Source organism: Lethenteron reissneri, chromosome 15, assembly GCF_015708825.2.
Source record: "Lethenteron reissneri isolate LAM-NWPU_2019-01 chromosome 15, ASM1570882v1, whole genome shotgun sequence".
Classification (NCBI taxonomy): Eukaryota; Metazoa; Chordata; class Hyperoartia; order Petromyzontiformes; family Petromyzontidae; genus Lethenteron; species Lethenteron reissneri.
The window spans coordinates 12,848,878-12,862,709 of NC_083793.1; the positions used below are offsets into that span (position 1 = coordinate 12,848,878).

Below are 13,832 nucleotides of genomic sequence, written 5' to 3' on the forward strand. Positions count from 1 at the left end.
TGCGACAATATTCTGTACGTGGGCCATGACAAATTACGTGGTCACGAGAATAGTTTTGTTATTTTTACTGTCGCTCATTTAATAAAATAAAACACTTATTCAGAAGCAGTAAGTGAAGTTCTACGTATCTATAATTCACTACATCAGTGAATCATAACATGTTGTCCGGAGTAACGGATGGCACAGCAGTTGCAAGATGTCATAATTTAGCAGCTACTTTAATTACCGCTCGTGTAGCTGACAGCACGTGCGTTACGAGCAATACGGACCACAGACTTGCATTGACTAAGAGACTCGCGGCAGCGATTTCGTTTCAGTGAATTGCAAATTGGATAACTTTCAAACGATCTTCCCTCGCCCCGAAAGTTCATCGGGAGTTCGAAAACGATACAAATCTACGCATTGTCAGCGATCACTACCTGCTGATCCGCGGATGACAGCGGGATAAAATCGCAAATCAATGAATGTTTGACGTTGAACGTCTTTCGCACCGTACGTAGCCAACCGTGGAGATGTTAAACATCGCGGCGAGTCTGCTGCGTGACACGGCTCAACGCAGAAGTGCCTCCGTCGGATCTGAAATGTCCCGCACGTGTAAAACGTCAAGAGGAACATTACCGAGACTCCCGACATAATAAATGCTCGGAGCTTAGGCGCGATGAATAATGTATCCGTGTTCGTATTGTTATGGAGTGTGTGTTGCTGTTTGTGCGGGAGATGCTCAATGCCATTCACCTGCACAGTCTGCCCGGCCTCCGGGCCATCCTGGAGTGGGGGGAGACAGACGCACGCACAGACACAAGCAGCACACACACACCCGTTACAGACACAAGCGTTACACACACACCCGTTACACACACACCCGTTACAGACACAAGCAGCACACACACACCCGTTACAGACACAAGCGTTACCGACACAAGCGTTACAGACACAAGCAGCACACACACAAGCGTTACCGACACAAGCGTTACTGACACAAGCAGCACACACACAAGCGTTACAGACACACCCGTTACAGACACACCCGTTACAGACACAAGCAGCACACACACAAGCGTTACAGACACAAGCATTACAGACACACCCGTTACAGACACAAGCAGCACACACACAAGCGTTACAGACACAAGCGTTACAGACACACCTGTTACAGACACAAGCAGCACACACACAAGCGTTACAGACACAAGCGTTACAGACACAAGCAGCACACACACAAGCGTTACAGACACACCAGTTACAGACACAAGCAGCACACACACAAGCGTTACAGACACAAGCAGCACAAACACAAGCATTACAGACACACCCGTTACAGACACAAGCAGCACACACACAAGCGTTACAGACACACCCGTTACAGACACAAGCAGCACAAACACAAGCGTTACAGACACACCCGTTACAGACACAAGCAGCACACACACAAGCGTTACAGACACACCCGTTACAGACACAAGCAGCACACACACAAGCGTTACAGACACACCCGTTACAGACACAAGCAGCACACACACAAGCGTTACAGACACACCCGTTACAGACACAAGCAGCACACACACAAGCGTTACAGACACACCCGTTACAGACACAAGCAGCACACACACAAGCGTTACAGACACACCCGTTACAGACACAAGCAGCACACACACAAGCGTTACAGACACAAGCGTTACAGACACAAACGTTACAGACACAAGCAGCACAAACACAAGCGTTACAGACACAAGCGTTACAGACACACCCGTTACAGACACAAGCAGCACACACAAGCGTTACAGACACAAGCGTTACAGACACAGGCATTACAGACACAAGCAGCACACACACAAGCGTTACAGACACAAGCGTTACAGACACAGGCGTTACAGACACAACCGTTATAGACACAAGCGTTAGACACAGGCGTTACAGACACAAGCGACACACGCTCAAGCGACACACACACAGGCGACACTCACACAGGCGACACACGCACAGGCGTCACACGCACAGGCGACACACATACACAGGCGACACACACACACACACACAGGCGACACACACACACACACACAGGCGACAGACACACACAGGCGACACACACACAGGCGACACACACACAGGCGACACACACAGGCGACACACACAGGCGACACACACACACAGGCGACACACACAGGCGACACACACACACAGGCGACACACACACACACAGGCGACACACACACACACAGGCGACACACACACACACAGGCGACACACACACACACAGGCGACACACACACACAGGCGACACACACACACAGGCATCACACACACACAGGCGTCACACGCACAGGCGACACACACACAGGCGACACACACACACGCAGGCGACACACACGCACACACAGGCGACACACACGCACACACAGGCGACACACACGCACACACAGGCGACACACACACACACAAGCGGCACAACACAAGCGGAATGGACTCAAGTGGCACACCGTGCCAATGGCGCGCATCATCAACACAGCCATCAACGGAGGCAAGGGAACGATGACGGTTGTTGTTGTTGTTTACGCTTTAGTACATGTGCCACATTTGCGCGAGAATTCTTAAAGGCGCATGGCTACCGTAAACGGAGGCGCCTGCGTGTTTCATAGATGCAGTCGGCGGCAGTTTTGCAGTAGACTGCACCCGTTTCATCTATATGGGATGCAGCATTGTCCCCTCGGTATTCCTCCGCGTAGAAACCCTCCCATGCATTGAACTACGTTCAATTTAATGCATGCTAAAAGTTTTCATAGCAAATAGGATTGTTTCCTGAAAAAACTTTCTATTAAATTGCAGTTCATATCGGTAGGCTAAGAATGTACCTTGTTTTTTTTACTTTACATTTTACTGTGCGATACAGTATTGTAATTAATAAATACATACAGTAAAGAGTTTATACAGCACGCTACTGTAAATTGCTGTTTTGCTAAATTATCACTATTCATTAAGACTCCTGGGTAGGCTAGGCCATCTTCGGCTTACGATATTTTTGACTTACGATGGGGTCGTCGTAACGCATCTCCATCTTAAGTAGAGGACTGCCTGTATTTATTTATACTTTTTATACTGCACGATGAGCTATAAAGCTCTTTTTCACCGATGTCTAGTCAGGGCATGGGGTAAGAACGTCACAACAACAAACAGTACAAACAACACGATAGTACAGGAAAGGTAAAAAAAATAAGAATCGCCCAAAAACATGAAAATAAAACTAAACCATCCCCATCCTACCAGGCAAAGACCATTGAGGTGGTAACTTATTTTTCAGGCGCAACCTGGCCACAAATGAAAGCTCAAAGTTGCTCATCATGTCAACATGTATAGCAGTAAAATAATCTAAATAATCTGAATGCATGTTTCTAAATGTGGGTGGAAAACCCGGAGGACCCAGAAGAAAAATCCACACGACTACAGGGAAAGAGAGCGAGACGCAAACTCCATAAATTTTCAGCAGGCGTTAGTGTCGGGATCGAACCCACGACCTCCTGTATACCAGGCGAGGATGATATCACACCGCCTCGGTCGCGCATCGGGCGCGAGGGTTACCTGCACGGCAAGGGTGAGCGACGGTGCTCCGTAGTGCTTGCCGATGGCCCCCGCCACCCGCTGCGCCGTTACAAAGAGGTCGCTCACCTCGTCGGGTCGGAGGTCGCACAGGCGCTCCGCGGGGCGCAAGGGGCACACGAGCACGTCTGCCGCCGCCGTCGTCAAGGAAACAAGGACACACACGGCGCGATGGGACGTGGCGACCGAGCACACGAGGGTTGCCCCGATGTCGATTTTCCGCGCTGACGCCACCGCCGGCAGAAGGGCCTCCAATAGAGCGGGAGGCATAGAGAGGTCCTCTCTGTAGCTGACCAGGCGTCTTTGGTGGAGGTGAGCGTAGCCGCACTTCATGCGACTACTAACCTAACGGGCAACCGCTCTTTCTATTGAACTCTGAATCACGATTGTTAACCTTAAACATTTTGTTTGAAAAAAAGCTAGAGAAGGCAATTGACGTGGACCTTACACTGTACGTGCAGATCGCGGCGTACGGCCACTTGTAATCCTCACGCCCTCTTCCAGGCTGAGCATTCCTGATCTTCGCCTGGCTCCTAAAGACACTCGCAGGAGCGGGCGCCACGTGGCGAGATGTGAACTCGCTCGCCTGGTATGCAGGAGGTCGTGGGTTCGATACCGACCCCGATGCCTGCTGTGTATTTGGAGTTTGCGGTGTCTCTCTCTGTGGTCGCGTGGATTTTCCTCCGGGTCCTCCGGTTATTCCCTCCACATCTAGAGACGTGCGTTCAGAGTATTTGGCCGCTATAAACTTTCACACAATGAGCCACTTCATTGAGCTATCATTTGTGGCAAGGTCGCTTCTGAAAAAAGCTACATAGCTTAGTCGGCCTTACCTCGTAAAATAGAAAATAGTTTTGTTGAGTTTTGAGTCGTGCTCTTGGGAGAGCTCTCGGTGAAAAATTCTGAAGAGGCGGCACAGAAAAGCGCACTCGGACGTCGGGGTGACAGCATCTCACAGCAACGTGGGTCACGACCCTCACTCTGCGATGACCTCGGAGGAGAGGGGAGAGGGGAGGGGGTGGTGGGGGTGGTGGGGGTGGTGGGGGTGGTGGTCCTCCCCTCCTTCGTTCGGCCGATCCGCATTTCCCTGGGAATAAGGCCAAGGGGCACGTGAATAAATCAAAACGTTCGGCCGTGTTCATTTAAATTATTTCGCGAGGATGCACAAGGCAAGGTGTGGGATCTAATAATGGCGCGGGACCGGGCGAGGCGGTGACGCCGGGCTGCATGCCATTATCGGTCACACAAACATGACACCTTCAAGGGGCATTACATAAAAAATACATAATACGCGCACGCATACACACACACAAAACGTGTGTTTATGATAAATGACGTTTTACACGCGCGGGACATTTCAGGTCACAGCGGCAAAAAATCATTACACGGCTGCGGTGGCGGGAACGGGCGTGATTCATAAAGGAGATGTCCCAAATATGATTTGAGAAAGTGATCAGCGTACTCGAGATGCCCAGGATGAATACGTCCGTAATGAACGCACCGCCAAATAATGGGCCGTGTTCAAAAACGTACTTTGTTATCGTGCAAAATGGTAAGAGGTGCAGCCCTGCCAAGATCTTGCTCGTGCGCCACTGTTGGCAAAGGGTTCCCACCGGAGCCAGCCTGAGAGAGCCGTATAGCATGTATTGCCGTATGGTCCACCCTAAATCGCATCCACTGCACAAACCGTGGCTGCAAGATACGGATACCTGATGCACAAATGAAAAATTTAAAACTCTTCAGTCGTAGTGTGCGACCGCGGTCATCCAGAACAGACAGTAGTACAACGTATAACGACGCAATGCCCCGATCCACAAATACGAAGGAGGCATTACGGTGGTACTACTCCACTGTTCCTGAGGCGGTTGTCTGCTGGCTTGACCACCTGAATGTGAAATTGTAGTCGTTGCTCTGCATCGACACCTCGCCACACACGGCCTGCCGATCGACTACCCCCGGTGTGACCCATTCGTGCAGCTGCTGTGTGGACAGACGCTGTGGAGATGAGCAGGGTGGGGGCAGGGGGGGGGGGTAAAAGAAACCGGCCCCATTGTTCTAACCACCACCGCCGCGCCTAGATATAGCGAGTTGAATCGGCGACCGTTGGATCGCAAGTCCAGCCCGTGATCCGTTACGCCGTCATGGCCGCCACACATCTTTAACGTTATAGATGTTTAAATAAAAAAATTACATAAAGCAAGCATGTGTGGAAATTGCATGGGGGGGGGGTGCTTTCTGTGCAAATGGCCCAATTTTCAGAAGATTCCTCAAGAAAACGCATTTGCGGCATGCACAACTGGGGGATAGGGGCTCCGACTGAGGCCTCCCACCGTGAGCAGCCAATGTCGCTCCGTCGAAACGGACCTCCCACCTCCGCGTTTTGCACAAATTCCATCCCCCACAACTCCCACCCCCAAGGACACAAATTCCCAAGAAAAACATTGCAACAAAACATTTCCCTTTTCTAATAAAAGTCCCGGATGGTTTATCTTTCCACCTTGTATGTCCGCCGGCGGTTATTACGGACGAAATAATGGACCTCCTTCCAGAGTAGTTATTTAAGAAGACTCACCGGGAAAAATAAGTTCCACAAAAGCGAGCTTTGTTTGCGATGTGGCGTGCGGCGCTCTTCCGGCACGTCTGGCTCGTTCCCCTTCTGGAACACCCAGATCTCGTGTATTTGCCGTAATGATCACCCCTCGGCGCAATCACGGGTTTAAGAGGTGGCCCTCTACGCTCGCCGAGCAGCACAACAACGGCATTCTGGGAACGGTTCGGTAAAATGGGGTTTCTCACATTGGAGGTCGTAAACGCAGCCTCCTGCCAGCTTTTACTCCAAGCGAACATACATCTACTCGCGGTGTCCTCACGCACACGCACGCTTGGATAATATACAAATGCTTCTCAGCGTTATGTCTAATTTGTTACACACAGAGAATGTTTATCTGTTACATTTTGTTACATTGTTCAACTGTTTTTAATTTGAACTTAAAGAGCCCGATTGCTGGTGTGATGTTTAACTCTGGAACCTGGTTGCCGGGGTGATATTAATTTCCAGAACATGATTGCTGGTATGAGGTTTAACTGTTTATAACAGTTGATCTCGAACCTGTTTTGCTCATACAATTTTATTCAGGTCACTCACCTCTTAAATAACGAATTGTCAAGTTAAACCGGCCTTACTGCAGCATGCTCAATATGCTACTTGCACAATATATTCCAATATCTTAATCAGCGAACAAAGTCTTGTCTTCAAACAGCATACTGTATGCACGTGCATAGTGAGATGCAAGGCTGTTACGGGCACAATGTAATCATGAACTAATAACTCTTATTCAGAAACTTCACCGCGGTAATGCATTACCGGTAATAGATTACCTTCCAACGTATATGAGCGTGCATTCATACATTACATCATAGCTGACAAAGCAACGGCAATTTTCCTAATTGTATATACGCTACGGGCATATGCAATGTGTTGTCTCAGTGAGGCTGTCACCTGCTTGAAGGATTCATAGGATTAATGAGCGCACGCACGGCTGGGATACTTCACTTATATCCAAATGAGATGGCGGGTACGTGCGTATGTGGTGTGTCGAGAGTGATGGTGGAGCGGTGGTGGAGCGGTGAGCGCAGTGCGTTACGAATCCGGCGGCCCGAATTCAATCCTCGCTCATGGCTAACACCGGTGAGGATTATCTGAACCGGTCCTGGTCTTCCCCTCAAATGAGTACTTGGTGCAGTGTGTAAACATCGCCACTGGGGTGACAAAGGCGTCCGGGCGTGGTGCTGGTCACCCACCCACCCACCCCCTCGTGTGCCATTCCGGCCTTCATAGGTGCTCGCTAAAAGCACTTTCCCCTACAGTCTGTTCAGGCTACACGGGGCATCGGTCTTAGTTTTTTGATGTGTGGCGTAAGGGTGCGGTACGACACGTTCCCAACTTAATATAGAAGGAAAGAGCACATCCCATTGGAATTGCAACTACTTATCGTCCACGGCGAGTAGAGCGGGCGCTCAATGTTCTAGAGAATGATTTATTCCATGCCCTGTTGTACTCCAAATCGCTAATCCATGCTTTCCTCTTTTTCTCAGCACGATTCCAAGCATGCATCTCTCCCGTGCAAATTTTTTTGCACCCTTCTCAGCTTTTGTTCCATTTTCCTTGTCAACAGCGTGCAGGTTTCTGAGCGTGTGTCACATAGTGTCATTGTCATGATCGTCATCACTGATGACGACAGATAATTATTAAATGAAAGACGAGCCACGGTGTTGGTGTGGCCATGCAACCCAAACTGTGCACCATACATTAAACCACTGTGATTTGCGCTTCTTCGGAGAAGCAGCAAAACGACACGAACTCCCTTTCCCGAGGAACCTCTCGTCATGGCCAGCAGACCTCCACATTGGCATTCGGCAGCTCCTCAACATACTTCCACACGCAGGAATAGACTAGAAACAGCCGTGACCGATCCACTGCTGGAGTGAAGGCCTTCCCCAAGCAGCCCGCCATCTCTCACGATCCGGCCTTGGAATACACGGGGAATGTATGATGATTGAAAAAGCTAGAGGGCAGTTTAACACGTAGGAGACTTTTGCCACCAATATTATCCATAATGGAGTTAGTTTATTTTGTTTGGTTAGATCGCGTGAATATAAGCTAGGGGCACCGATAAAAACACTCAAGAACATGCAGAAAACTAAGAGAAATAACTAATGAAGAAAAGTGGGCTTGGGGTGGGACACATGGCTATGATGGGTGATGGTCGAGACCGATGCCGGAGTGGCCGGCCAAGGGAGGGAACGCGCACCAAGAGGAACATCCACCGCAAAGCCGGGCCGACGAAACGAGCTCCCGAGCAGGTGCCCGGCAGTCTGTCGCATCGCGAGGGGGTCATGAGAGAGACGCCGATGGCTTCGGCGCGCTCTACAAAAGAGGGCACCAAAAGTCGCCGCCAGCGTTCGTTCTCGTCTCACACAGGGGCGCCCAACGTCACATCTCGTGTTGCATTTGGAAGCCATCAGGATTCAGGTTCGTGTTCAATATACGAGCAGCTCCACAAGAGAGAATAACCCCGGGGTGTGTGTTCGAAACCACCCAATTGATACGTATGGGGCGTGATTTTGAAGGTGATTATCTAGAGCTTTGGAAGAATACGGCTCATTTATGGAACAATTTGATGGTTTGACACGTGCACGAAGCCGAATGCACCAGCGCCACCATCCCAACTTGGATGAAAGACAGTCAGAGTACGTCCAACACCACGGTATTTTATAAGCATTTCTCCCTTAACGAGACAGGCGGGCAAATGATTTATCTAAATTGCAGTCCTGAATGGTTGACATACCACGGCATGTAAAAACAAGACACATCATGAATACACTATCGACGGTAACCCATGCGCGTTTATAAATTGTCGACCTGCCAATAAGTTTGATGGTGCCCTGTGGAGTTTGTTCATCACATGTCAAGTAAACTGATATTTTTATTTTCAAAGATGGATTTTCTTCCAAATCAAGGGAAAATCCAACTGTTGTCGACTGGGCCGAGATGATCAATTTGGCACACTTGAGAACCCAGTTTAAACTACGGTTGGGATATGAAACTCGAGATTCGAACTCAGGATTTCGGCGGCACTGGCTCAGTCTCCGAGACCTCAGTCACCCGGCTACCTCCTGTGCTGCTTGTTTTAACCAGATGTATTTTAAAAATGAGGCAATCGATCTTGACAGGGTAATTCCACGAGCATGTCACGTACATTACAGTAGGAGGAAGTACACAGATTGTAATATTGTCAAAGTGTTACTTGTGTTTAAGTTCACCTCAAATATATCAACACAATCATAATTTTTTTATTCTTAAAATGACTACGTTACCGTACTATTTTGCTGTAACGAATGCAACATGTTGATGGAATTGCCTCTCAGCGGGCTTTCACGTGGCTCTGAATACCAGTTGGATTTACAGAGCGTCTAAGTGCGTCCACATCTCTGCATGCTGCAAGGAAGCAGTGCACGCGTTTATTTGAAATAAAGAGGCCATCAGTCATAGGCAGAAAAAAAACTAAGGTCTTAAGCCTGGAGTTGAACCAAGTGAGTGGGTCAACACAAATGGTTTGGGAAAGGGAGATCCAGAGTGAAGGTTGAATGGGGCTTTCGACAGAAGATGTCAGTTGCGGGAGAAAAGTGGATTGGAGTGAGATGAGCGGGGAGACGTAGGAAAGTACGATATTTATATTGATCTAGGATTGCATTGGGAGCCTGTGGAGGGGTCGGGTTAGGGTTACGTGGTCTTGATTACAGGGGGAGGAGCCCTGGAAGTGGAATTTTGGTTCATCTGGAGTTTGCAGATGAGGGATTTGGGGGAGGCGGTTGCAGATAGTGCCACCATAAATAAACATCCCACCAACTCACTTCTCATTTCCCTATTTTCGCAGGACAAACAAAGCCAAACAAAAACCACCATCCCTGCTTCTCTGGGTTCGTAAGTGGTGGTGCGCGCTCGCTCGCGTGCGGGGGGGAATGATAGCAGGATACGGCCCGGAAGCACGGGCTTGCGATTGACGATGGCGAAGGAGAGTTCGCTCCGCAAGAATACCACGGTGGCGCTCACCACGTGCTGCCCGAACCTCAGCGTGGCCATGGCAGACTGTGAAGGAATACAAACAAAAAAAAGAATGACAAGCTCGAAAGATCTTGCATACCGCACGGATTCTGTCGTGCGTTCCACCGCAAGTTTATTCCTTGACAGAATTTGTAATTAACGATAATAACAAGGCGTTTCAACTCGCGTAATGAGCGTGACATGTGCCGACTGACGCAAGATCACTTTGCACGTCGTGCGCCTTGTGACATCACATCGGCGAGGCTAATCTTAAGCGTTTTTTCCCCACCAAGTTTTTGCACAAACAAGACGCATTTTGTCTGTTTTGTTACCAGCATAAGCGACGAATAACTAAAAATTTACAGGGAAGATTGTTTGGAACTTTAGTTGGAAATCATAGTTGAAAGGGAATTGCAATGAGGCAACACGAAGGTGAAACTTTGTGCCACACACAGAGCAGGGGGCAACACCGTGCCGGTCATAACAAGGCCAAGAGACAGTGCAGCTTCTAGGGACAAAGGGTACATCTCAATAATCTGCAGCTCTTCGTGACAAACAAGCACGTGTACGAGAAGCACTCGGCTCACGTGCATTAGGGGCCGTCCATAAATGACGTCACGCACCTAGGGGGGCAGGGTCAGACATTTGTGACGATGTGTGACAAGGGGGGGTTTGAGAAATGTGACGTCTCATCAAAATGCGCAACTTTAAATGGACAACACGTTCTACTTAATGAAATAGACTTTTTAATGTTTTCTCCTACATCAGAGTGCAGCGCCACATTAAATATGCACTACAATGACAATAGTTTAAAGCGATTTGAAGCATCTTTTATTTTAAAAATGGAAATATGGTTGGGGGGGGGCAGAGCTTTGTGACGTCATATTTGAGGGGGGGTCTGACTTTTTGTGACGCCGTGTGACGAGGGGGGGGGGGTAAAAAAATCGTCCAAAATCGCGTGACGTCATTTATGGACGGACCCTTAAGCAAAAACCATCAACAGTTCCTGAAGAACTGTATTATGGTCCTCCTATCTTAGGTCACCATCAAATACATTTTAGCAAATGTGACCGACTGACATGAGCAGTGAGACACAGAGATACTGTAACTGTGTAACGGTTTCATAACAATCAGGATTCATCGGCAGTCGCCAATGCCCACTGCCGCCTGCCAGTCACATTTGCTCAAACTGGATGGTGACCGAGGACACTGGGCACCAACAATGCAGCGCTTCAGTAACCGGTGATGGTTTTTGTTCACGTCTCTGTGCGTTGTTTGAAACTCATTGTTTTCCAGTCTGCACCGATGTCTGTTACGATGCGTTTTCCTCGTCGCTTACAGAATCGATCATTATTTGACCTCCCCACCACTCGTGCTGAACTTTAGGGCATGCGACTGTGGAGAGCGGTGGCGCAGCGGTTAGCGCGCCGCGCTACGAACCCGGCGCCCCGACTTCGACTCCTGCTGGGTCTCCCCTAGGTCGACTCAGCCTCAAACGAGTACCCGGTGCGGTGTGTACACATCGCCAGCTGGGGAGACAAAGGCGGCCAGACGTGGTGCTGGCCACCCACCCCCTCGTGTGCCGTTCCGGCCTTCATAGCATCGGCGTTGCTCGCCAACAGCGCTTGCCCCGACAGTCTGAGGCGACACGCGGGGGGTGGTGTTCGTCTTTGTGCTCGGTGCTTCAGCGCGGGCGGGTGGCCAGCAGATGGCAGCGGGGGCGGTCGTGCAACCCGGCCCGTGCGGGGCCCATTGAGCTCCCCCCCTCGTGCACCTGGTGGGGGTGTCGCGGTTGATCTTCCCACACGAAGCTCCCATTGCTCATGCACCGAAATGTATCCCGGCACCCTCCTGACGACCAGGATCGGGAACTCCGCGAGGAACCCCTTTGTTCAGCGTTCAGTGAGAAATGATGCCTCGGATGTAGAGCACGACGAGAGAATATGCATATACTGACGTGCAGATCAATAGACGTGCAGAGACTTACAGAGAGAGACCCACGGGCTCGCTTCGAGGTCCATGTAGTCTCAGATGTTCATGGCCTCATAGAGACCCACAGATACTCTTTGGTTTTTAGGTAAAGTCACGTAGGTGAAAATATCACAGTGGTTTAATGTATGGTGCACAGTTTGGGTTGCATGGCCACACCAACACCGTGGCTCGTCTTTCATTTAATAATTATCTGTCGTCATCAGTGATGACGATCATGACAATGACACTATGTGACACACGCTCAGAAACCTGCACGCTGTTGACAAGGAAAATCACGACGTTTCGGAAGCAACACAAGTTTCCGTCATCAAGTAGGACAACCACAGCAAAATGTGATATATTATTTTGCTGTGGTTAATTTGTTTTTGCTGTGGTTAATTTGTTTTTTTATGTGGTTGTCCTACCTGATGACGGAAACTTGTGTTGCTTCCGAAACGTCGTGATTTAATTTAGTTGTTTTAATTTTTACCTACGTGACTTTACCAAAAAAAAACAAAGAAGTGTGAATCCTTGCAGTCACGAAAACTTCAAATCTAGACCCACAGATGTTACCCAGAGCCTCATTTCACCCGGATCTGTCCAGATATTTCCACTGCCGGCACACCACATCCAGTATGCATTTCGTCGCTACGACTACTACTAGCTATGTTAGCCTATAACATCTTACACAGTAGTTAAGAGTAATGTTATAGTTTAATGTTTGTCAAAAAGCCCGCGCGGTTCATTCGCAGCTGAGCTGAGGCCCGCAACTGACCGGAGCGCCTCCTCGGCGTCGCCTGAAGCTCTACCCAAGAGGGCGCGGGGGGGCGGGCACCGCGGCCAGGCGAGACAGGCGTCACGCAGGGACCCTGACCGGCAGCCCCGTACCGCCGCACACTTCTCGTTCCGCTCGAGGGGAGATTCGAGTCGGCCCCGAGGGAGGAATCTGGCGCCTGGGAAACTCACGGGGGACGAGGCGCAGCGGAGAGGAGCGACGCGGAGGCCTCGCCGGTTCCTCTTATATTTCCCACTTCACATAAGCGAAGAGCGTCCCGAGTCAAATCTCTGATTGGCGGAATCCGGTCACGCGGGGATGCGGCGCGACCAATGGGAGGCGAAGCGGCGCCTATCCGCGCTGGGGGATCTAAAAGCGGCGCGTCCGCCCTCGCGTGGTTCACCGATGAGCGGCGTGAAGGTGAAGCCGACCTCGGCGCGATCAGTGCACTGATTGGCTCTCTCACTCTCTCTGCAGCGCACTGATTGGCTCTCTCACTCTCTCTGCAGCGCACTGATTGCTCTCTCACTCTCTCTGCAGCGCACTGATTGGCTCTCTCACTCTCTCTGCAGCGCACTGATTGGCTCTCTCACTCTCTCTGCAGCGCACTGATTGGCTCTCTCACTCTCTCTGCAGCGCACTGATTGGCTCTCTCACTCTCTCTGCAGCGCACTGATTGGCTCTCTCACTCTCTCTGCAGCGCACTGATTGGCTCTCTCACTCTCTCTGCAGCGCACTGATTGGCTCTCTCACTCTCTCTGCAGCGCACTGATTGGCTCTCTCACTCTCTCTGCAGCGCACTGATTGGCTCTCTCACTCTCTCAGCAGCGCACTGATTGGCTCTCTCACTCTCTCACAGCTCGCGATCAGTGCACTGATTGGCTCTCTCAC

The 13,832-nt window shown here is 50.1% G+C and overlaps 1 protein-coding gene across 4 annotated transcripts in view; it reads right to left on the reverse strand.

Moving 5' to 3' along the window:
• FHIT (fragile histidine triad diadenosine triphosphatase) overlaps window positions 1-13,431 on the reverse strand; it is a 17,123-nt gene extending 3,692 nt beyond the window's left edge. The window contains exons 1-4 of one of the 4 annotated variants that reach the window (XM_061552073.1): window positions 13,133-13,431; window positions 10,129-10,240; window positions 3,574-3,719; window positions 736-765 (exon numbers count right to left, since the gene is read on the reverse strand). In XM_061552073.1, the coding sequence (XP_061408057.1) occupies window positions 736-765; window positions 3,574-3,719; window positions 10,129-10,234 (282 nt within the window). In that variant the 5' untranslated portion in view covers window positions 10,235-10,240; window positions 13,133-13,431. Of the gene's footprint in view, window positions 1-735; window positions 766-3,573; window positions 3,720-10,128; window positions 10,241-11,969; window positions 12,036-12,182; window positions 12,286-12,941 lie in introns of those variants that run through there. The other 3 variants (XM_061552074.1, XM_061552075.1, XM_061552072.1) reach the window with 3 other exon arrangements.
• Between the last annotated feature and the right edge of the window lie 401 nt (window positions 13,432-13,832).